The sequence below is a fragment of the Grampus griseus genome (genome assembly GCF_964374135.1).
Source record: "Grampus griseus genome assembly, chromosome: 3".
In the NCBI taxonomy this organism is placed as follows: domain Eukaryota; kingdom Metazoa; phylum Chordata; class Mammalia; order Artiodactyla; family Delphinidae; genus Grampus; species Grampus griseus.
In genome coordinates this window covers 163,902,572-163,925,866 of record NC_139019.1, presented here as the reverse complement: position 1 = coordinate 163,925,866, position 23,295 = coordinate 163,902,572, and the positions used below count along the sequence as shown (strand labels likewise).

The 23,295-nt window shown below is 53.9% G+C and overlaps 2 protein-coding genes across 2 annotated transcripts; one reads left to right on the top strand and one right to left on the bottom strand.

Moving 5' to 3' along the window:
- The first annotated feature begins 664 nt into the window (after window positions 1-664).
- BRME1 (break repair meiotic recombinase recruitment factor 1) lies at window positions 665-18,340 on the top strand. Its single transcript, XM_082651192.1, has 8 exons — window positions 665-710; window positions 4,419-4,596; window positions 7,207-7,288; window positions 7,531-7,635; window positions 10,295-11,581; window positions 15,256-15,344; window positions 17,419-17,511; window positions 17,902-18,340. The coding sequence occupies exons 1-8, from the start codon at window positions 680-682 to the stop codon at window positions 18,053-18,055; spliced, it is 2,019 nt and encodes a 672-aa protein (XP_082507318.1). The 5' UTR covers window positions 665-679; the 3' UTR covers window positions 18,056-18,340.
- Window positions 18,341-20,703: 2,363 nt separating this feature from the next.
- On the bottom strand, window positions 20,704-22,506 carry NANOS3 (nanos C2HC-type zinc finger 3; the record flags this gene model as incomplete). The annotated part of the gene is made up of 2 exons (XM_082652377.1): window positions 20,704-20,819; window positions 22,047-22,506. The coding sequence occupies 2 exons, from the start codon at window positions 22,504-22,506 to the stop codon at window positions 20,752-20,754; spliced, it is 528 nt and encodes a 175-aa protein (XP_082508503.1). The 3' UTR covers window positions 20,704-20,751.
- Between the last annotated feature and the right edge of the window lie 789 nt (window positions 22,507-23,295).

Here is a 23,295-nt window from a genome sequence, read left to right as displayed (position 1 = left end):
CACCAGGGAAGCCCTACCTTTTCTTATCTCAGAAAAATCTTACGCAGATTATTTAACCGAATTATCCCCCAACAGATCCAGGTAGATCTTCTCAGTTCCTGTTAAGGACAGAGGGACCTCGACAACTTCTCTGGCCCAGACTGGGTTTGGCCTGTCTGGCCCCCTAGGCTGGAAGGAATTGACCTGTGGCGGCGACTCCTGCCTCCCCAAGACCCCAGGCGTCCCCCGAAGGGCGCCCCACCCCTTGAAGTGTTCCCCGGTGGCTGCTCTAAAGTCCTCCGATGACCCTGCAGGGCCCCACGTGTCACCTCGGAAATCCTGCATTGTCCCTAGAAGGGTCCCAGCTTGGAGGGAGGGGGCTTCACACAGGCTGCCCCATCTTAGAGACTAGAGGGGGGCGGCCCAGGTGCTCTCAGGCCCCGGACAGAAGATAGGCAGTTCCCCCTCTGCTCTCTGCCATATGGAGGAGTTTAACTTCTTAACTCGGCCGTAGCCCAAGGTAGCCATGACTCCCACCCTGTGTCCCCTTGGGGCCCACGTGACCCCTGGGGCAGCCAGATGGGCCCAGGTGGGGGTGGGGTGGCCTCAGCCAAGGCCACTGGGTCTGTACCCAGAGGCAGGAACTGCTTGTAATGACGAGATTTGCTCTTGCTTTCAGATTTCTCTAGGGAGGGATAAAATGAGTAAGAGGAAGAAGCTTCGGACCTCAGGTATTTGGCCATTCAAGTTGACACCTCTTTATTGCTGCTTCTGCTTACAGGAGGAAGGTGGGCTTATTGCAGAAATGCTAAGATGATCACACCAAGCTCCTTAAAATAACAACACTGACTTCGTACATGCAATGACTTCATACAAATGTAACTCATGGAGAAGTGCTTACAGTAAAAAGGGAAAGCTTTGTGGAGCTTCCCCCAGCCTCTAGCGGGATCCCACAGCCTAGGGGAGGCCCCCAGGCTTCAGGGCAGGGGTCCAGCCTCTATGCAGGCCCACTCTCAGAGATGACCCGTGAATAGAGCTTGATGTCCTGGTGTGTGGCGAACTGCTTCACTCTCGAGCCAAAAACCTGGGTTCATCTCTCTGTATGACGGCAGATGACCTACTGTGTGTCTCACTTTCCTCCTATTTGTAGGGGATAAGAGCACCTATGCTTTACTTTCAAACAGTGATTCTCAACCCGTTGGGGGGAGCAGTTTGACCTCCAGAGGACATTTGCCAATGTCTAGACACATTTTTAGTTTTCACAACTGGTGTGTGGGCGGTGGTGGGGGCGGGGGGGGGCAGTGTTGGTCCTGGCATTTAGTGGATCTAGGCCAGGGTTGCTGCTCAAAATCGTACAATGTGGTGGACAGTCCCCACAACACAGAATGACCTGGCCCCAAATGTCAATAGTGTCCAAATGTCAATAGTGCCAAAGTAGAGAACTGTGCCCTAGAGCTCACATGTGGATTAGTGTTTGTAGAGCACGGAGAGTAGATGCATGGTAGGACACAAATACATGCTGCTGTTATCATTGCCCTTTCAGATTAAGAAGAAATTTTTCATTCTGAAACAACTTTAAGCTTACAGAAAAGTTGTAAACATAGTTCATTTCTGTTTGAATAAAAAAAAAAAAAAAGAAAAGAAATCAGGGACTGTGGCTACCTTTGAGGGAGTTGTGCCTGGAAAAGAAACATGAGAGGAACTTCTGTGTTCTTGGAAATGTTTTGTTTCTTGATCTAGATGTAAAGTACACTGTTCATTTTATGAATTTGCAGTGAGTTGTACACCTATGCTAACTTTTCTGTTCTATATTATTTGTCATTAAAAAGCTAAAGAAAAAAAAGGAAAAAAAAAAAGTTCAGAGTTCTGTCTACCCTCCCCCAGCTTCCCCTAATGTTAACATCCCCCTCAACCATAGGATGACGATCAAACATATAGTGTAGCATAAAAAACAGGAAATGAACCTCAGTACACTACTTCTTCCAAACTTCTTCTTTGTATACACAAATACAGTGTTTTTATTGGAAAATAGAATCATCACACATACTGATCTGCAACCTCTGTTTTTCAACTTCATGGTATTTCGAGATTGTCTTTACTTCTCAATATATGTATAGAATTCCTTCATTCGAAAAGGAAAACACCCAGTGTTACATAGTATAGCTTCATTTTCCTGTCATTGGCTAAGGTAGTTTAAATTTCTTAAAAGTTTAGAAATGACCCCTTCACTTAGTGGTTAATGAACTTCGAGAGTAGCACTCCTTTTTTCCCAAGATGTGGGACAGGAAAGATACTATCAACAGATTGAAGGTGTTTTGTGCAGAGATGAGTAACAAGCTGTTTGGAGGCACAGGAATTTCTCTGACCTTCGAGGGGGAAGCTGGGGCCAGCCAGGCCCACCCACAGCAGGTCATATGGGGCCTCGCTTTGCAGTGGACTCCCCTGCTCAGTGGACCCTGGGCTGGCCCAGGACAGCTCTTTCTGTGTGTCCTGGATGGCGTGGAGAGAAAGGAAGAAAATTCTGGCAGGTGGTGAAAGGAGCCCTTTCCCTTGTGATGTCTTTGGCCTCTGGTGTTGAACACAAGGTTCTGCCTTAGTTCTTAAATTAATCCTGTGGGAACAGATCACAGGAAGGAAATGGGAGCCTCTTCACTTCTGATATTTTTGCTTTTTATTTGGTACAAATAAATGTCCATTGGATGAGCAAAGCAAGCTAGTGTTTGGACATCTTAAAGAAACTAAGTAAATGAAACTGCTATGTTTTTGCATTTTATGGCAGACCACAAGGTGGGAATGTGTTTGTGTAAGAAACATTCATCGCAGCTTTGCTCTGGGTGCAGTGCTGGCGTAGGCACCTGAGGTGGGGGGTGGGAGGCAGGGTGAAAATGAGATCAAGATGAGACTCAGTTCCTGCCCTTGACAGCTTCAAGATCTAGTCAGGGGAAAAAGAAAGATGTTTCTCACTGAGAGAGCTAATCAAGTAACAGTGGGGTGAAGTTCTAAATGGGCACACACGAACCGTAACTGACAGACTTGGGAGAAATTACAGGAAAGCCACTGTGGTCTAGTGAAGCCGCAAAAGCTGAACGGGTGCTGAGGAGGACCCTAGCATTCAATGTTGGAGAGAGGGGGCTTATTCAATGGTTTTACTTCAAGGTATGTAAGGAGCTGAGTTTGGAAAGGGTCTACGTGACCGACCTCCAAGAAAATCAGAGCCGGGTCTGGTTTGTCTTTTTGTTCTCACTGCCTAGTCAGAGATGCAGTACACAGTAGGTGCTCAATAAGTGCTCAAGTGTACTTAGGTGTGGAGGCTCTGGAACGGGACTGCCTGGATGCTGTTCCAGATTCCTCAGCCTCCCTGTACCTCAGCTTTCTCGTCCATAAGATGGGCCTAACATCAGGGCCCTGCCTGAAGTTTTGTCATAGCGCAGCTGAGTTCTCAGGACAGTGTCTGGCATGGAACTCAGTAGAGTCAACCCTTATTATTTGTTCATTGAATAAATGGGTCAGTTGGGGCCAGAGTTTGGAGAGGTTTTGCAAGCCAGCCACTATGGGCAGTTTCTGTATAAGGGAATTTCCTTCATTCAACAAATAGATGTTAATATGCACCTTTAGGCTCTAAATTGCTTTCAATGCTGGGAAAGGTATCGTAGGGATACAACAGGGACCAAGAGGCAGCAGAGAGGTCACCTCCTTAGCACTCGACGACTCTGGGTCCCAGTTTTCCCAGGATGGATATTCTGCAAGCATCATGGAAAACCAGAATGGTACATAATTTAGTGTTGTCTGCATTTCCTGGGAGGTGATCTGGGTTTTCTTGTGCGTTTATTCAGTCATCTGCCAAGTATTTATTGAGCACCAACAGTTTATTAGATGCTCTTCTAGGTACTTGAGACCCAGCAGAGAGTGAGATAGTTGAGGCCCCTCCTTGCATGGAACAGGTTGTAGTGGAGGAGACAGAAAATGACCCAGTGCATCGGATACTTGCAGAAGTTGTGAAGTGAGTAAAACAGAGCATGGGCCCGAGAGGAGTTGCTCTGTAGAAAAGGCAAGGATGCCACTGCAGGGACATTTGAGCTGAGACCTGAAGGAGCCAGGACACACCTCTCAGCACTTCCGCAGAGAGACAGTCAGCTGGGCCAGGTTGTCTCGTGTGGTTCCGAGCCAGGCCCAGTCACCTCAGGATTGAACGTCAGTCATGACCAGTCCATAGATTAAAAGCCTTTGGATCCCATGGCCATGTAAGCTCCTGGGTCCCACCTGGATGAAATTCCATCTCATCTCTCACTCTCCAGGCAAGCGTCAGAGCAGGGATTTCCTGCCCTTTGCACAAGCCTGCTCATGTTGCATCAGTGGCCCAGATGTGTTTGGTGGTCGGCCACGGCAGTGCACGCTCCCGCCATCCCCCTCCCCTTCATCTTCTTTTGTCTCTAAACCAGGAGGGGAAGGAATCCGTCCTCCAAAACTTCCAAAGAACCCAAGGTTAGGAGACTCTGACGGGGACCCCCAGAGTTCCAAGTTGGGCCATTGGCATCACCCTGAAGAGACAGAAAGCAGATCAGGACCCGCTCCCTCTGCAGAGCAGAGCCCGGAGGCACCAGGGCAGGCAGCTTCCAGGTAGGTGGCTCAGAACATTCCAGCAAGCCTCTCTGCTGACAGTGGGCACAGGATGCAAAGGGGAGGGGGCCAGTCAACACGACCCATCCAGTGCCATGCATCCCCCACAGGGGCTTGGGGCCCTTGGATTGAGCTTCTCGAAGTTTTGCTCTGGGGACTCTCCTCTTCAGCAAGAAAGGTCGATATTTTAACCACGGGCAAGGAAGACCTTGAATTTTCCAAAGTCACTTAGTTGCAGAATGCAACTTGCCCTGCCTGTTGGTCAAATCCATATTTATCCCACATTCCCTCTTAATCAAGAGGGGACTGAAGGAGTGGTGGGTCTGTGAAACAATAACCCATAAGAGAGAATAAAGATCTTTATGTTCCAGGCAGCATTCTAATAATAAATACTTTACACACATCAGCTCATTTAATCCTCACGGCACTGTGCCATGGGTTTATGTCCCCATTTGGCATATGAGGACTCTGAGGCTTCAGGAGATCATAATGACTTTCCCAAGGCCACTGAGCTGGTGCAAGGCAGGCTGGGGTTCTGGCTGCGTCTGGTTCCTTTGCTCTTTACCACAGTGGTTTCCCAGTTCCCTTATTGTTTCAGAAAATATGTAATTAAGCACGGTAGGGGAAAGGAAGAAAGATCTGGAGAACCATTCAGTCTCCACGGGGTTAAACCACATATAACTATAGCAGAGTAGAAAGGGTTAGCAGGAGTTAGGAGAAGGAAGGTTCCTGCTACCTGAAGTCTTCAGAGAAAGCATCATGGATTGGACTAGCACGTTTTCTGAGTGAAAAATTGAGGCATGCAGTCTGGCTGACAGAACCATTTGCTGGGGTGTGTGTCTGTCTGATCTCAGGTCTTTGCAATCTTAGGGCTAAAGACTGTGTGTGTGATAGGAAGAGAGGGGCCATGTATCACACCTAAGCTGTTTCCCCAGACAGACACAGTGATGTCACACTACGCCCCTCACCCCTCGAGAGGCCATATCAGGGCTGACGGGGTCATGGCTGCCGCCCACCCTACTGTCTGAGACCATAAGAATAATCAGAACCCACAGAAGTGGGTTCCCACTCTTTTGTTTCTGTTTTTTAAATGTTTTATTAAGAAATACCACACGTGCAGAAATATAACAGAAGAAGGCAACATAAAGCAATCAGTTTAACACATTTATGTTGAGAAATGAAACTTTGCCAGTACCCCAGAAGCCGCCCAAACAACCCATCCCAATTAAAAATTTTGAAACAGGCGGTTGCGATCAGTATCTAGAGTTACTCTGTCTCCATAACCTCCCTTGGCACGATTCAAGCCCATTAGTGTAGCTTCATGCGTTTTCCTGCTCCACTTCCAAAGTTGAAACCATGAAGTTTCAGTTCCAGATTTTGATCTTTTTTTTTTTACAACGTACATATCCACATTTATTTAGACATAACCATAAGTCTCACCAGTTTTTTTAAAAAGGGTTTATTTCTTTAGAGCAGTTTTAGGTTTACAGTAAAATTGAGAGGAAGGTACAGTGGTTTCCGATACACCTCCTGTCCCCACACATGCACAGCCTCCCCCATTATCACCATGACTCACCAGAACGGTACATTTTTTAACCAAGGATGAACCTACATTGACACAGTGCACGGTTTACTTTAGAGTTCATTCCGTGTGTTGTACATTCTGTGGGTTGGCACAACAGTATAATAACATATATCCCTCATTACAGTATCATACAGAGTCTTATGGCCGTAAAAATCCTAACCTATTCATCTCTCCCCTCAACCCCAGGTAACCACTGATCTTTTCACTGTCTCCATAGTTTGCTCTTTCCAGAATTTCATATAGTTGGAGTCACACAGTACATAGCCTTTTCAGATTGGCTTCTTTCATTTGGTAATATGCATTTAAGGTATCTCCATGTGTCTTCATGGCTTGAGAGCTCAATCTTTTTTTTTTTATAAAGCAGATGGCATGATTTTATGTTTTAAAATTTTTATTGGAGTATAGTTGATTTACGATGTTGTGTTAGTTTCAGGTGTACAGCAAAGTGAGTCAGTTATACATATACATATATCCACTCTTGTTTAGATTCTTTTCTCACATAGGCCATTACGGAGTATTGATTAGAGGAGAGCTCATTTCTTTTTAGCGCTGAATACCGTCCCATTGTCTGGATTACCACAGTTTATTTATCCACTCACCCACTGAAGGCCATCTCAGTTGCTTCCGCATTTTGGACGATAAGAATACACCCATTTTTTTAGACACTGTGTTTTTTGTATCTACAACTTCTTTACTGTTTGCAGAGCTGGGGGCTGGATTGTCAGTCAGTCCAAATGAGAATTCCTGTTCTTACTTCAGGAGCCAGTTCCTGGGATTATAAGAGTTTAAGTGCTGCCAGAGCAGGCAGCTTGGATTCTGGATGTGGGACTCCACGCCCTTCTTGGCAGTCACATGTCCCCTTCTCCATCCCACCCTCTCTCAGCAGGTGCTCCAGGGCCTCCCTCTTAGGAGACCCTGGGCGCTACTTTGCATTTGGATTTCATTCGCTGCTGTTTGTCTTACTATGCAAGTTAACAGCGTAGGAGGACTTGAGAACCTCCTCTGTTTTGTCTTTCTCCTCCCAGCTCTCCTTATGAGGAAGTAGGAACTCCCTCCAGGATCCTCGGGCAGCCAGAAAAAGAGCCAGTTCGCCTTCCTCCTTCCCAGGTGAGCCTGTTTTGCAGCCTGACATATGTACAAAAGGTGCCACCTCCCTTCAGCTGGAGATGTTGTCTCTATTCCTCATCAATAACTGCTGGTGGGAGGGTGTGCTGGGGATGGAAGGCAAGGGCCTTGAGAGTTTGAGATTGCAAGAGAGAAACGCTCTGGTGTCTGCTTGCTTGATTTCCGAGATGTCATTCCTCCCTCATCTTTACTGCTGTTTTGTTCTTGTTGTATCTGGTTCACAGAACTCAGTCGGGAGGTTTGTCCCCCAGTTTACAAAACCCAGGAAGACAGTGACAGGACGAACAGAGAGGAGGGAAGAGGACCCCAGGAGTGGGGCCTTCAGCTTGGTAAGGTCCTACCATCGACCTTCCTCTTGGCCCAACCTTGGCAGCCAAGTTCAGCCTTGATTTCCTTTGGCAATGGCTAGCCTGCATCTCTCCGCACACACACCCCGTTTTTAGCATTACAGATGTCTGTGGATGGCAGGTGCCACGCCAGCAACTCGCAGGCCTGTGAGAGGTACTCAGGACAGCCGTGCCTGCACTGAAGCTGTCGAGGCCAGAGCTCTCTTCCCCAAGTTGCATGAAAGTAGTGAAACTCAGAAAGGCAGCCCACATTCCATCCCTGAACCCCTATGCTTCTCAGAAGCTTTTGTGTGAGTCGGGGTGGGTGGGTCTTACAGCAGGCTCTCCTGTCCTTGCCACCATGAGCTCCAGGGGTCATGATGTCTCTGGAACACACACACCTAAAAAAGTGAGTGGGGGCTTCCCTGGTGGCGCAGTGGTTGAGAGTCCACCTGCCGATGCAGGGGACACAGGTTCGTGTCCTGGTCCGGGAAGATCCCACAGGCCGCAGAGCGGCTGGACCCGTGAGCCATGGCCACTGAGCCTGTGTGTCCGGAGCCTGTGCTCCGCAACGGGAGAGGCCACACAGTGAGAGGCCCGCGTACCGCAAAAAAAAAAAAAAAAAAAGTGAGTGGTGGGCATTCCCAGCAGCTTTGTTTGTAATCGCCCCCAACCGGGAACACCCCAGATGTCCTTCAGCTGCTGAATGGTTGAACAAATCATGGTCCATCCACACCATGGAACACAACCCAGCAATAAAAAAGGAACAAACAGGTGTGATACACATAACCACCTAGATGGATCTCCAGGGCATTATGTGGACTCAGAGGAGGTTGCAGAAACAGTATGCTCAGCCATAAAAAGGAACGAAATTGGGTCATTTGTAGAGACGTGGATGGATCTAGAGACTGTCATACAGAGTGAAGTAAGTCAGAAAGAGAAAAACAAATACCGTATATTAATGCATATACGTGGAACCTAGAAAAATGGTACAGATGAACCGGTTTGCAGGGCAGAAACTGAGACACAGGCGTAGAGAACAAACGTATGGACACCAAGAGGGGAAAGCAGCGGGGGGTGGCGGTGTGATAAATTGGGAGATTGGGATTGACATGTATATACTAATATGTATAAAATGGATAACTAATAACCTGCTGTATAAAAAAAATAAAATACAAAAAAAAAAAAGGAAACAATATGGCTCCAAGTGTCCATCGATGCATGAATGGATAAACAAAATGTGGTATATCCATATGACGGAGCAGATATTTGTGCATCCATGGTCACTGCAGCATCATTCACAGTAGCCAAAACGTGGGAGCACCCAAAGTAGCCATCAACAGATGAATGAACAAATAAAATACTGTATATTCACACAACGGAATGTTATTCAGCTTTAAAAAGAAATTCTTTTTTTATTTTTGGCCGCACCACGCAGCATGTGGGATCTTAGTTCCCCAACCATAGATCAAACCCGTGCCCCCTGCATTGGGAGCATGGAGTCTTAATAACTGGACCACCAAGGAAGTCCCAAGGAAGGGATTCTGACACATGCTACCACATGGATGAACCTGAAGGACATTACGCTAAGTGTAATAAGCCAGACACAAAGCAACAAATACTGTATGATCCCACTTATACAAGGTCCCTAGAGTAGGCAAATTCTACTGATTCCGCAGGAGGTAGAATGGGGGTTGCCAGGAGCCGGGGAAGTGGGGAGTTAGTGTTTCATAGGGACAGAGTTTCAGCTTGGGAAGATGAAAGAGTTCTGGAGATGGATGGTGGTGATGGTTGCCCGGCCTTGTGAATGTACTTAATGCCACTGAACTATATACACTTTAAAATGATTAAAGTGGTGGGAACTTCCCTGGTGGTCCAGTGATTAAGAATCCGCCTTCTAATGCAGGGGACGCGGGTTCAATCCCTGGTCAGGGAACTAAGATCCCACATGCCATGGGGCAACTAAGCCCGCACGCTGCAACTACAGAGCCCGTGCCACACTGAAAGATCCCGCGTGCCGCAACTAAGACCCAGTGCAGACAAATAAATAAACATTTTTTTTAAAAAGATCATTTCCTTCAAAAAATAAATGATTAAAATAGTGAATTTTAGGTTATGTGTATTTTACCAAAATTAAAAACAAAACAGTGCAGAGAGGCCCCCGTGTGCCCTCCCCGAGCATCCCCCGGTGGTAGCATGTTACATAACTGTAGTCCATTGGCAGCACCAGGCAACGGACATTGACACTGGTGCAATCCACAGGACCTCCTTGATTTTTATATCCTTGATCTTCCCGAGAGCCTCCACGTGCCTGGTGCTGGTGGGGAGAAGGAGCTGGTAGAAAGGGGGGTTCCTGGGGCTTCCCTGGTGGTCCAGTGGTTAAGACTTCGCACTTCCACTGCAGGGGGTGGGGGTTCAATCCCTGGTTGGGGAAGTTCCACGTGATGTGTGGTGTGGCCACAAAAAAAAGGGATTCCTGTGCTTCCGGTTCCCCCTCTAGCCCCTGGCACGAAGCTCTGCCCAGCATGGGGACTGATCCCTATTTGGGCGCACCGTCATCCGTGCAGCTTCTGAGACTTCGTACAGGGGCAGTAATGAGTAGGAAAATCCTCAGAGCTGTCGATTACTGAAGGCCCAAGGCTGAGTCTTTTTCTCTCCTCAGGAAACGCTGCCAGAACCCAGTGCCCAGCAGGCCAGAAGCCAGCCTCGAGAGGAGTCCCCAGGGCTTGCCTTCCAGGAGACCAGGGACCCAGGAGACCGGACCCAGGCAGACAGCGCCTGCCCCGAGCCCAGCGGCCAAAACCCTGTGACGCCGGTGCCTGGCGATGGGGATCCTCAGCCCTTGGCCTCCAGCATTGCCTCTCTGGAGTGGGGGACAGTGCCCTCGGCCTCAGAGAGGGACAGCCAGGACCACCTGTCAAAGCATGGGACCAACGTGCCAGATGGTGGAAGCACGGAGGAGGGTTGGCTTCCAGGTGATCATGGCCAGAAACGGCACCTGCCAGGCAGTGATGCTGAAGAGGAGCCAGACCAAGGAGCCCCTCAGGAGGGAGGTGCCCGAGGGGAAGCAGGAGCTGAGCTGCCTGAGGAGTGCCAGGGGGAAGAAGATGGCATCCTGGGCCCAGAGCCCAGATCTGCAGCCCAGGGCCCATCTGGGCCTCTGCAGACGCCCAGCTGGACTGGCGGGGGAGCAGAGGGGAGCTATAGCAGCCCAAGGTGCTCCCGCCTTGGGGCTGTTGTCATCGCAGGTGTGAGCACAGACGCCACGGAGCCAGAACAGAGGGCTCTGGGGGTGGCTGGGCCAGACGGGACAGTCAACGCCAGGGTGACTGCCTCTCCCAGTGGGAAGGCTCCTGATGGAGGCCACAGCAGGGCCCTGCTCGGGTGCATGCCTCTCAATGGGGAGACCACAGGAGGCAGAGAGGAGGCAAGGCGGGAAGACAAGCCCCCTGATGATGTCCCGGGGGGCCTTGCAGCCTCCCTGGCTCCGGCTCACGAGATCCAAGAGCCCACAATAGGTGCTGGGGATTCCAGCCCTTTAACCTTGCAAATGGGTCCAGGTGTGGGTCAGACACAGGTACCAGGCCCGGATCAAGAAGGGCTGGGAGGTATGTGCTTGTTGCCTTTGCTATCACAACCTGTGGCTAAAAAGGCAGCTGAGTTAGGGAGCCAGAGCCACAAACAAGACCTCAAGGGGCGCGGTTTGTCCCTCGGAGCCTGTGCTCCACCAGCGTACAGAGAAGCAGTGGACGGCCCTCCCCAGGATGCTGGGGCACGTCAGGGCAGCCCAGAGGCCCACACAAGCCCGGCAGGCCAGCCTGAGCACCCTGCTGACTCTTCAGAGCAGGCTGTCTGGGAGGGGTCCTCAGCCATGGAACTCTACTTCCTGCCGGACAGCCAGACACAGGATGCCCTGGAAGCCCCTGGTTTTGAAGCCCCACCTGAACAGGTAAGAGCTTCCTTGAGTTACAGCGAGATGTCCTAGTATAGGTGCCAAATGGCCACAAACCCTCCCAAACCACCCGGTAGTGGGGGAAAGGTGGGCACGTGGCCATCTGTTTGTACAGCAGATGAGTCCAGGGGTCTGAGTCACAGCTTCAGCAGCTGTGGAGTCTGTGATATTCTGGAGAGGATAGACCTGCCTTTCTATGAGGGGCCCATCTGTGTGAGAGCTGAAGAGCCCCGGGATGTGACACACATGTGCTTTGTCAGCCCAGGGAGAGCCCCTGGTGCACCTGCCCCCTCCACCCTTCAGTGCTCTGGCCGGAGGTTCCCGAGGGATGTATGGAGGGTGACAGACCAGATGGGGTGACCTAAAGAAGCCAGTGACCTCAAACCTGGGCCTGCGGGCGGGGACTTCATTCCCCCACTGGAAAGAACCTTTGCCCATCTTTAGGGTCATTTGGGGGCCCAGATACAATTCTTTTTCAGACACATACATGGAATTTCATTCGTCTGCTGGAATTTTAGGGGCTTTGCGTCCTTCAGGGATCTGCCTGCTGAGCCTGTGCTGGCCGTTGGCAGTCACCTGTCAGGGCAGGTGGCAGTCCCTGCTTTGGCCCCGCCCCCTCAGGAAGCGCCACATCTCTGGCTGCTGGCACACTTGAGCCTGAGCTAAGTGCTTTGCAGCCTCGCCCTGATAGGTAGGTGGTTCTCTTTTCACACACTGGGTGTGGCTGAGAGGCTGAAGAAGGTTGGGCACCTGCCCCAGATGAGGCAGCCAGGAGGGGAGGAGCCTGGGTCTGTGCCCAGGTTGGCCTGATTCTGCAGCTGTGCCTCAACTGTTCCGTCCTGGAACGAACGCAGAGCCCATGTCGCTTCACAAACATGGCCTCCGTTTCTTTGGCTGTCCCTGTTTTAAAACTTCATTTTATTGGTTGTTTGAAAATGTTTTTAAGATGTGAGAGTCCGCTCTATGCCAGGAGTGAACAGATCAGGCATGGTCCCTGCCCCCATGAGGTTTTCAGTAGCACCGTTCCCACCTGCCTCTCCCGGAGTGAGCATTTTGTACCCTGTCATTTCGGCACTTAAAAGAGTCTTATCATACGACACAGCCCCCAAACAAGCAAAGGATGTCATCTGGTGCCCAGCCGAAGAAAGCCAGCTGTTCCCACTGCAGAGGGGGATGTGACTGGGTTGAGCTAATGTGGGTCTCAGGCGCTGCCTTCCCAAGGGATGGCCAGGGGTCATTTGTGACACAGGCCTACCCGGTGACTTTGCAGACCCGGCCCTCCCTGCCCCGGCCCCAATTCCTTGTACCACCCGTTGCACGTTGCTGTGATCACCAGATGAGCAAGAGCACAGAAATCGAGTCACACCGCGGTTTGGTCATAGTGTTTAAACACGATCGCCGGGAGAGGTGGGCACTCAGGTGCTGGGCAGAGCTGAAACTTTATAACTAAAGCTGCATCCCTTGAAAAATGCAAACCCCTCTCTTGGAAGGAAGAGCTAAGTCATCCCCAGTCTCTGGCTTCTTGGGCTGTGGCTGAGGGATAAGGCTGGGGAAGCAGTTGGGACCTTGGGTGGCGCCCAGAGGGCAAAGGAGCAAGCCCTCCCAGACCTGCCACCAGTGAGTGCACTCTGAAATCACCGAGGAGCTGGCAGCACCAGTGCGGGGGACCTAGCAGCAGCTGGGGTGGACAGCCCTGCTGGGAGAGGAGGCACTGCCCTGACAAGGCTGTGGGCGCCCAGGCACGTTTTGTTTTGACACTGGGCGTTCCTGAACAAGTCGGGGCAACCCAGGCACAGGTTCCCATGGAAGGTGCGGGCAAGCCCTGTGGGCAGGGACACATAGGAACGGCACGCAGGTGGACCGAGAGAGCAGCCCTCGACCTCACTGTGGCACAGCTGTGAGCACCGCTTCAGAGGAGGGGCCCTGGGGTCTCACAGCAGTGACAGACTGGCTTCAAACCCAGCTGCCCTCACAGGAACACTTGGTGTTTTCTTCTCATTGCGGCTCCCTGGGGACGTGGTGCTTACCCCAGGGCCGGTGGAACCCTCCTCTGCCCACAAGCAGTGTCTTTTAAAACACTGACTCCCAGGCCCCTCTCACAGCCCACAGGGGTGGTCCCCACACATTCAATACAAGCACCGCCTTTGTCATGACATTGACACAACCCTGGTGGGAGCCGTGGTACCTGTTGGGAAAGAGACTATCCCTCATGACCAAGAATGGTGCCGTGAGTTGGGTGAATCCGTGGCATCAAATTGTATTTTTTTTTTAAATTTATTTTTGGCTGCATTGGGTCTTCGTTGCAGTGCGCGGGCTTTCTCTAGTTGCGGCGAGGGTGGCTACTCTTTGTTGCGGCGCACAGGCTTCTCATTGCAGTGGCTTCCCTTGTTGCGGAGCACGGGCTCTAGGCACGCAGGCTTCAGTAGTTGTGGCACGTGGGCTCAGTAGCTGTGGCACACTTGCTCTAGAGCACAGGCTCAGTAGTTATGGCGCACGGGCTTAGTTGCTCCGCGGCATGTGGGATCTTCCCAGACCAGGGCTCGAACCCGTGTCCCCTGCATTGGCAGGCGGATTCTTAACCACTGCACCACCAGGGAAGCCCTCAAATTGTATTTTAAGTCACAGAGTTGCCTCCGTGAAAGTCAGCCAGGTGCACGGGAGAAACTGTATCGCCTAGAGCAGGCTTCCCAACCTCGGCACTACTGGTGTTGGGGGCTGGATCACCATTCTGTGCGCAGCAGGGGCTTGAGCAGTGTCCCTCGCCTCCACCCCCAGGTGCCAGGAGCTCCCTCTCCCCCGGGCATGACAACCAAAAGTGGTTTCGGACACTTAAGTGTCTTGGAGGCGGAGTCATCCCCACGCGAGAGCCGCCGGGCTGCAGCCAGTTCCTCACGTCTGTTCCTTTGGATTCAGGGACCCTTTGCAGGTTGAGCGCAAGCCCTTCACCCCATCCGCCACCCCAGGACTTTAGTGTCCTCAGAAAAGGCCCAACAGCCCTGGGCCGGCCGCTCCATTTCAGCCTCTTTGCCTCTTTTCAGAAGGACGTATGTCACCTCCACGACTGAGCCTGACATTTTCCATGAAAATTAAACCACCGTTGACATTTAGAAATTTAGGCTTCTCAGGGTTATCTGGCTCTCTCCCCTATCAATTATGAATTTTCCCTTCAAAATACATTTGCAAAATCTCTTCCTGACATGAAACTTGTGGCCTATCTAGCCGACCTCTTTCCCTCCATGCCAGATGCCCACCTCGCCACAGTCGCCACCACTCAGGGTCTTCTCTGTACCCTTCTAGATACTGCAGGACAAGCTGGAGACAGCACCACTCCTCAGTTGTCAGGGACAGAGAACGTGTGGATGGAGCCGCCCACCAGTACAAATCAGCCTGTCGAAAGGCGCAGGCCCGGGACGGGACCCCAGGGTCAGGCCCAGTATCGCCCTTCTGCCTTCTTTCCAAAGAGGGAGGGTGAGAGCAGCCCGGGCTGGTGGCCTGTAGGTCTGGCCGTCGTGGCATCTGTCCCCCACACCACTTTTCCTCTGCAGGAGTCCAGCCTCGGTGTTCCTGGCGTGGCAGAGGAGAAGCCAGACCCCCCCTGCCTGACTTTTCCTTCCCTATGCAGGGCTCACCCAGCTGGGCCGTTCACAGGTGTGCATGCTCTGTCTTTCCAGTTGTCTCCTGCAGGGAGCGGGCTGGACCCTTGCTGGCCTGGCACCAGCCCACGTGCCGATGGAGGCTCCCTTGCTGAGGCCCAGCCAAGGTAGGCAGGGTGGGAGGCCACCCCAGAATGCTTTCCTTGACAGGAGTCCTCCTTTTGTCCCTGGGAGGGGAGAGAGTGGCTGCTTTCCTGGCACTAGAGCCCCCATGCTCTCCCTCCCCCCAGCCCTTTGAGCTCCCATTTTGTGGATGAGAGTGTCGGAGGTCGCCCTGGCTCTGCCTCGAGGGGCCTCACTTTCCTCGGTCCAGTAAGGTTGCTAAGCCCCGACTTTCAAACCAGCCATGTCCCCTGCTCCCCGCGAGTGGAGAACTCGTCAGCAACCTGCACCCAAGCCAGCATCTCTCCTCAAGAACCCCTGGGATGATGCCTCCAGCTCTGTGGTTGTTTTAATGCACATTGTGCGTTTTTCTGGAGAGAAGGTCCAGAGCTTTCCCTGAATCTCCATGGAGGGGGAGTGGACCCAGACAGGGCCAAGAACCATTGGCCCACAGGGGCCATCCCCTCTCTGGCATCCTCGGGCCCTCCAGAGTCTCCGACCTGCCCCATCTTATTTCCTGCTTGATTTTATTCCCCAAGGCAGCCCACCTTCTTTCCCTCCTGCAGGCACCAGGTGTGCTTTTCCTCCAGCTTATGGAGTGTGTGTGTGTGTGTGCGTGTGTGTGTGTGTGTGTGTTTGAGTGTGTGTTGGGGGGGTCCTCTCCCCCCACCCCGGAGCCTCTCACAGTCCATCACCTTTCCTGTCTCCCAGCCTTGCTGGTGGCTAGCATTGAGCGACAGTCCTCTCCCGTTACCTTGAACCTGAACTGGCCTCTCTGCAGAGTGGCGGCTTATTGATTATTTATGGCCAAGCTTCTGTTTCTGTCTGGCAAGTGTGGAGGAGGGTTAGGGAGTCTGTCTCTTTCCTCTTTCTCCTCCCCCTCAGGGGAGAGGGAGGCCGTGCTTCCACCTTCTGCCCTTACACACATCTGTAAATAGTACCTGTTGTACCTCTTGTTGCCCCACCCCCTGCGCCCCCCTCCACACACACACACACACAGGCACGCCCTGCACAGGGACCAGAGGCAGTTTAGTCAAAGTGGCCCCACTATGGTTTGAGCAAAGAGGAGGGAGATTCCTGGATGAATCTCCGGCGGCCTCCATGGATGGCTGGAAGCCCCCAGGTGGGTCCCAGGGTCTGGTTCTGTGGCCCATGGCTGAGGGAGAAAAGGCAAGAGGCTGAGGCCCGGACTGGCCAGTCATCTCAAGGTGACCGAGGCAGGTGGAGCAGAACCAGGGTTCCCATAGTGACAACCCAGGAGATGCTGCCAAGCTGGGCAACCCCCTGCCCACCACAGGCTGCACCCGTTAGATACGTTGGTACAGAGGCACATCCACCCCTTCCATAGACACTGACGCCCGCCAATGCCGGCTCTTCCAGGAACTGCTCTGGGCACTGGGGAGGCTGCGTGGGACAAAACATGAAGCTTCCACCTATTGGGGGTCAGAGCAGTGGTGAGCAAGAGACAGACAAATTAGGTGGTCAGACGGCAGAGTGTTGGGGAGAAAAAGACAGCAGGGCAGGGGTTAAAATTTTAACCTGTGGTGATGGAGAGGGCTCCCTCCTCCCACCTTCTCCACCCTCCCACCCCCGCAAGGAGGAGACATTTAGGAAAGAACATTCCAGAGCCCTAAGAAATGCTCAGGGAATGGCCAGGAATTCAGTGTGGCTGGAGCAGGGAGGAGCGGAGACGGGAGGGAGGGGCTGGGGTCTGGAGGTGCGCAAATGATGCAGGGCTTTGGGGAGGGGCTTTAGGCTGGCTTTCCATTGCCACGCCCTCCCCTGCCCCCCAGGCCACAGTGGGGACAGGCTGTAGGGGCAGGAGCTGGGGGTCGGGGAGGCTGTGGCAGCTGTCGGACAAGGGCCACGGCGGTGGGGGAAGTGGCTGGATTCGGTGTGATTTCAGCAGTAGAGCCGGCTGGGTCGGCCATCAGGGCTGTGCCCAGGGTGGCCTCATGACTGTCAAAGGCATTCATCTCTGGAGAAGACAGCTCGAGGCCCAGCAAAGCCCTCCAGGGCAGAGTCTGGTGGAGCTGTCCAGTGAGGTCAGGCCTCTTGCCCTCTCTCCCTTCCCACCAGGACCCGAATGGGGATCAAGACCTGCGAAGCCGCCAGGATGGAGGATGCAACAGACACCGTGCGAGGCCTCGTCATCGAGCTCTCCAACCTGAAGTAAGGGCTGGGCTCGGATCCACAAGTCCCCGGGATGGGTGGAGGGGATGGGGCCGCGGGAGGATGGTGGAGGGCCCAGTACAGCAGCGATCCTGGGGTGTCAGTGTGGGCCCGGGATCCCCAGCGAGGGGCCTCTGGGAAGCTCCACCGTTCCTGGGCCCCCGTCCCTCGCAGAGTTGTTAGGTGCTGAAGAGAGGCTAGAAGGGTCACAACCTGCCCTGCAGCAGGTAGATTCTGATTATGCACGTGTGCACGCCTGTGTGTGTGTGACCTTTGAGTACACATGAGGGTGTGAGCCTGTGTGAGCAGGTGTGAGGCATGTGCCCGAGTGTGAGGCATGGTCCCACTCTGCCGCGAGGTGGAGCACAGCTCAGACCCTTTCCCACACAGCCGGCTGATCATGAGCGCCCACCGGGACCTGGAGGCCTTCAAGCGCCTCAACTACTACCAGAAAGCAAAGCCGGCAGGGAAGGCCCCTGCAGCCTACACACCAAAGGGGGCTGGGAATCTCCCTCGAGGGGAGCAGTCCTGGAGGGACTCGTAGGTGTGTGTGCTCGTACAAGCTCACCGGCCCCCAGAAGTGCCTGATGTTCCTGCCAGACAGCTGGAAACAATCCCTCAGCAGACTCCGGAAAGCCTGCTGGCCCCTGTGTGCCCCCTGTTATTTTGTTACCATCTGAGATGCTCCAGCAAGTCCTGGTGGGCCCCAGAAACCTCCCCTCAGCTGACCTGGAAGTCAACTTCCTATGGGAAACAGAAAAGGCCCTGCCGGCCTCAGCAGCCTCCCTCAGGGGGTCGTGTGGGGGAGGGAACCTGCTCCTCCCGGTGGCAGAGGCCTGGAAGCTGGAGGCAGAGAGGGGGGCTGGGGCCCCAGGAAGCTGTGGGGGGGGGGGCCCTGCAGAGCCGCCCAGATGTTTATCTGGGTTTGCAAATTTCAGCTCCTTAGCGGAGGTTATGGAAGGTTCAGAATTTGTTTCTTTCCTGGAGGGGAAAAGGGCTAGCTTTGTTGGTTGTACCCTTGTTTTCCTCCAGATTTCCATTTTATTTCTTTTGGGAAGCCCATTAATAAATGATTCCCTAGCCAGACCTCAGACCTCCTGACCTGTTGTTTGGGGTTTGAGGCATTTTCAGTTCCTTGATATCTTGCCCACAAACCTCCCTTAACCATCTCTTTCTCCTCTGACTTCTACTTTTCCTCTTCCCTGGGAAGACAAGTTCGGCTACTGTTGGATCCAGGGGTCCCCCATGCAGTACTGAGTGTGTCGGACTCAGGAGCAGGTGGCTGTGTGCACGAATCCAAGTACACAGAGTATCTTGACTGATTGTCCAGCTGGAGTTTGCGAGTCTGTATTCAGTGCTGAGATGGCTTCGCCTGTCCTCCGTGGGACAAGCTGCTTGGAGGCCTTGGCCCGGAAGGAGGCAACCCTGGGGGAACGTTACTGATGCAGACACAGCTACTGCCTGGAGGGTGGTGAGGGCAGGCATTGCACACGCCACCCCACCAAACCATACCACAGCCCCAGTGATGTCACACTGTCATAAGCAGTCCAGGGTGCTGCTGTCAAACCCATTTTGCAGAAGACGTGCTTCTATTAAATAGGTCACCACGACGTGGACCACACCCAATACTTTAATTTGTTTCTCTGCCTGTGGCTCCTGCACCCTAACTCCTACAGCCAAGGCAGGGCCCCCTCCCACCGCCTTTTTATACCCTGGGATACCCCATTTGCGAGGGAGCAAGGTGGGTCAGGGTCCCCCAACCCTTCTGCCTGCTGGATGTGCAGCTACTTCCTTGAACGCTCCAGGACGTGCCCAATCGCCCAGTTCCCTGTGTCTCAAACCCCAGCGGCTCTGGCTTATACAATTAGCATTTGCAGGCACCGGGGGGGTGGCTGGGGGATCGTGTCCCCTGACTCAATCTGAAACTCTTGGGGCTGCTAAAGAGGCCTCCTCTGTGTCTTTCTCCTCCTTCCCTCTCCTCTTCAAGCCTGGGCAGCAGGCTGTCTTCAAGGGCCGTCTCCCATCCCCGGCTAACCCCAGCCCTCCTCCTGGGTGGCCTCAGGTCCCAGTTCAAGTGGAAGTCCAAATCCCGCCCCCACTCAACCCTGGGAGACCTTGTCGGTTGAGGGTGGAGACCGGGCCCTCAGGCCAGCCCTCAGACTGGGGGAGGGATGTGGACAGGCACTTGGCATCTGCTACCCCCAGGGGGCTGGGTGAACAAGATGTAGGGGTGCAGGAGGCAGATGGGATGGGGATCCCCCCAAGCACAGCTCCCCAGGAGGACCAGATCATACTTCCTGGGTGGGGATGGATGTCCACCCCACACCCACTCCTGCCTAAGCACAGCCAAATCACCTCCTTGGTGCCCCCTACCCATGGCCTCACCTGGCCAGCCCCCTCCGGACATACTCCCATTCCTTGCAGCTCCCCACCCCGCCCCTGCCCCAGCCCAGAAGTCCTTCCCTTGCTCTGAAGAGCCTGCGTGTGACTCCATGGCCCCCAGTTGCTGGGGCATCGATGGTGACCTAAACGTTCAGTAAGAGCCTCCTAGGTGAGGACAGTGATGGGGGGGAACCTCTGTCTCTCCATTGCCCTTCCTCAAGTCAGGCCCCCACCTCCAGGGTAGGGGATTCCACCTGATATTGTCAGTATGCAAGGGGTGGCTGGAAGAGTCTGCAAACACGAAGGGTCACAGAAACAGCCTCATGACGCCAACCCAGCAGCCAAGTGCCAGGCTGGGGCGACCCCTCAGAACCCCATAGCTAACCTGTGGTGCCCACTCCCATTTTTCAGCACAAAGCAGCTCACCCCAAGGCCCCAGGGTAAACGGCAATCCAAACAGCAGTTGGGGCATGTGGAGGTCAGAGTAACGTGGGGGCAAGGGATGAGCCAGGAGAGGAGGGTCCCCAGCCCCATCGGCACAGTTCACGCTACCTTGTCCCAAGACCGGGCCTGCTATGACGCGGATCCATTCATAACATTTATTGAGAGCTGACTGGGTGCCCCGCGCTGGGGAAGGAGGGCTGGGGTGCCTGAGAACAACCTCCTTCCGTGAGGGGGTCGGGGCGCCATTTGGGCTGTGCTTCCAGACGGGGCTCCTTTGCCAGGCCCTCAGGCTGGGGGCAGGGCCTAGGGGTGGATCCTCGGAGGGTGCGTCTTCCCTGAAATCCAGCCTCCAGTGAGCCTGGGTCCCCAACCCCAGGTGAAGGCAGCATCCCCGTCCTGCCCGCTCCAGCCTCCTTAGGCAGAAGTGGAGGGTAAGCAGGAAGAGGGGGTAGTTCCATTAGGCTTCCCGACACCTTTGGAACCTGGATTTTAAAAGCAGAAGGGGAGGAGAAAAACATTTTAATAACGGATGATTCGATGCTCCGGAAGTACCGACTCAACCTGCAGGGCTGCCATGGCTCTGGCGCCACCTGCAGGCTATTTCTGGAATAGCACCCCCCTGTGACATTCCCGGCCCCGGGCAGCCCCAGATGGGACCCAGAGCGAGACACAAAGCGCAGAAACTCCAACTCAGTCCTGCCGTGCTGCCTCCTCCTGGGAGGACGGCCTCAGGCAGCCTTTCTGTGCCAATATCCTGATGAGGGCTTCCCCCACCCCGCACGCCCGCGGAGGCCAGTTTTCCTGTTCTCTCGGACTTGAGGGGAAAAAAGGAAGACTCTGAGATCATCATCTTTGCGTCCCTTCAGCTTCCCACCTTTCCCAGTTGGACCTCGTCAGACCTCATAGGGAATACTATCTTCTCCTGGAGGCAGTCTCTTCTAACAGACGTTCACTGCACAGCTGCCGGGATAGGGAGGGGTACTGCCACCCGGTGACTTCCCCAGGGGCTCACAGTCTGATAGGCCTTGTGCCATCCCTGAAATCTCTGACACCTTCCCCTCCGACATACATGCACACATACTCTATCCCAGACACACCCAACTTCACGAAGTTCCTAAACGAGCCCCATTGCCTGGGCTCCACTTCAGCGCTCCACCAAACTGAATTAGGCTTCCAGAAATCACTTTCTCCAGGAAGACCTCCTGGACCCCTTCACCTGGATCAGGTGCTTCCTCTAGACTCCCCCATGCCTGTGTTTTAACTCTCACTCTCCCATCTACCACGGTGGGCCAAGCCCAGCCCAGCGCTTGGCAGCCGGCAAGCCTCAAAAACTATCTGGTGAATGAGTGAACAAGGTCACACAGTTCCCACGAGCCAAGCCGGATTGGAGCCCCTGCTGTACCTATCCCCAGATCCCACCAGTAGTCCCCACAGCCTCCCTGCTAGATCACACCGCGCCTGGAAAAGGACGGTGTTTCCCTTACGGGCCCAGGGAGGGAGAGTGCCTTGCCCAAGGCCACACAGGGGACCCCATCCCCAGCTTACCAGCGTAGGGCAACAGTTCTAGAATACTGCTCTAAGCTGTCTACACAGATTATCACCCCCCAACCCTCTGAAGTGGGTTGTGACCCCAGGGGTTAACTCACTTCACAAAGGCCCCTAGGGGCTCAGCCCAGGGCAGACCCCCCTCCTCGAGTTCCCCCAGCCACCTGCACAGGCACCTCCTCCTCGGCAGTGTCCGGAGTCCTGCGTCTTCGCCTTGTCCGAGCGGACCAGCTTCCTGCCGGCCGAGTTGCGGGTGGTGTAGCTATAGACGGAGGTGTAGCCCTGGCCGGTGAGCGGACAGAAGCGGCGGGTGTGGGCATGGTCACGAGTGGCACCACACTGGGGGCACACGTAGTCTCGGAGGATGGGGCACAGCACCCGGCCAGCTTCGTCCTTGAGCACGTGGGACTGGTAGATGGCCCGGGACTCGCCGTTGTGCTTGCAGAAAGAGCACAGGCGTTCAGGAGCTGGTGAGGATTCCGGGCTGTGTGTCTGACCCTCCTCTGGTCCTGGCACTGGTTCTGGCTGGGGGTCCAGCCTGATCTCAGGCTCCTCTTCCCCACGCAGAGCCTCCACCAGGCGTGCCAAACCCAGGTAATCTGTCCATAGATTGAAGCTCCCCATGGCTGGACACCGTGTGCCAGGCAGAGGGGCAGAGAAAGAAGAAACCCAGCCGCCCCAAAGCTTGTCTTTCTACACCTTCCTTCTTAACCCTCCCTTCCCCTCTCTGGAGCCGAGCAGTCTGGGCTGTCAGTTCCCTCCTTATACCTCCAAGGGGGTGTGAAGAGGGAGGAGCAGGCTGTAGGAGGTTCCTTACTGTCACAGGGGGGCTTGCTGCCGCTCCCCCAAAAATGCACCTGCCAAGGGGATGCATGGTCTCTGTGGGGGCTGGAGGCGAGGGGGGGTGACAAGACACAGGCTGCAGGGGGCACCAGTAATATGGAGCCACACACCCCACCCAGAGGGCATTGGGAGGGCGACCCCTCCTTAGAGCCTGCCTGCCTCTCCTGCCCCACAGGGTGATGGGGGTGGGAGGGTTGGAAGCCCCACCCGACAGACTAGCATTGATGTAGCCAGTAACTTAGTAACTTCTTTCTTCCTTCTCCTGGGCTGGGGGAGGGGCCGGGTACCCCTGTGCTCTTTGGGAAGGGTTGGGGAGCTACTGATGTTCCAACTGTCTTCGGAAGGAGAATGGGCCTGGCTTATGGGGTGGGGGGTTAAGGACCAAGGCTCCCAGCTCTGGTCACCCTCAGGGAGCTTTCACACCACTTTTCAGTGGATCCCGCATTTAATGGATGAACAGACTGGGGTATGAAACCACCTGCCCCTGGGGTTATTCACAAAGACAAGCACAAAAGCCTGCCTCCCCACGCTGTTAGTTACCAACGGAACTTTAGGTATTGGAGAGCCTTA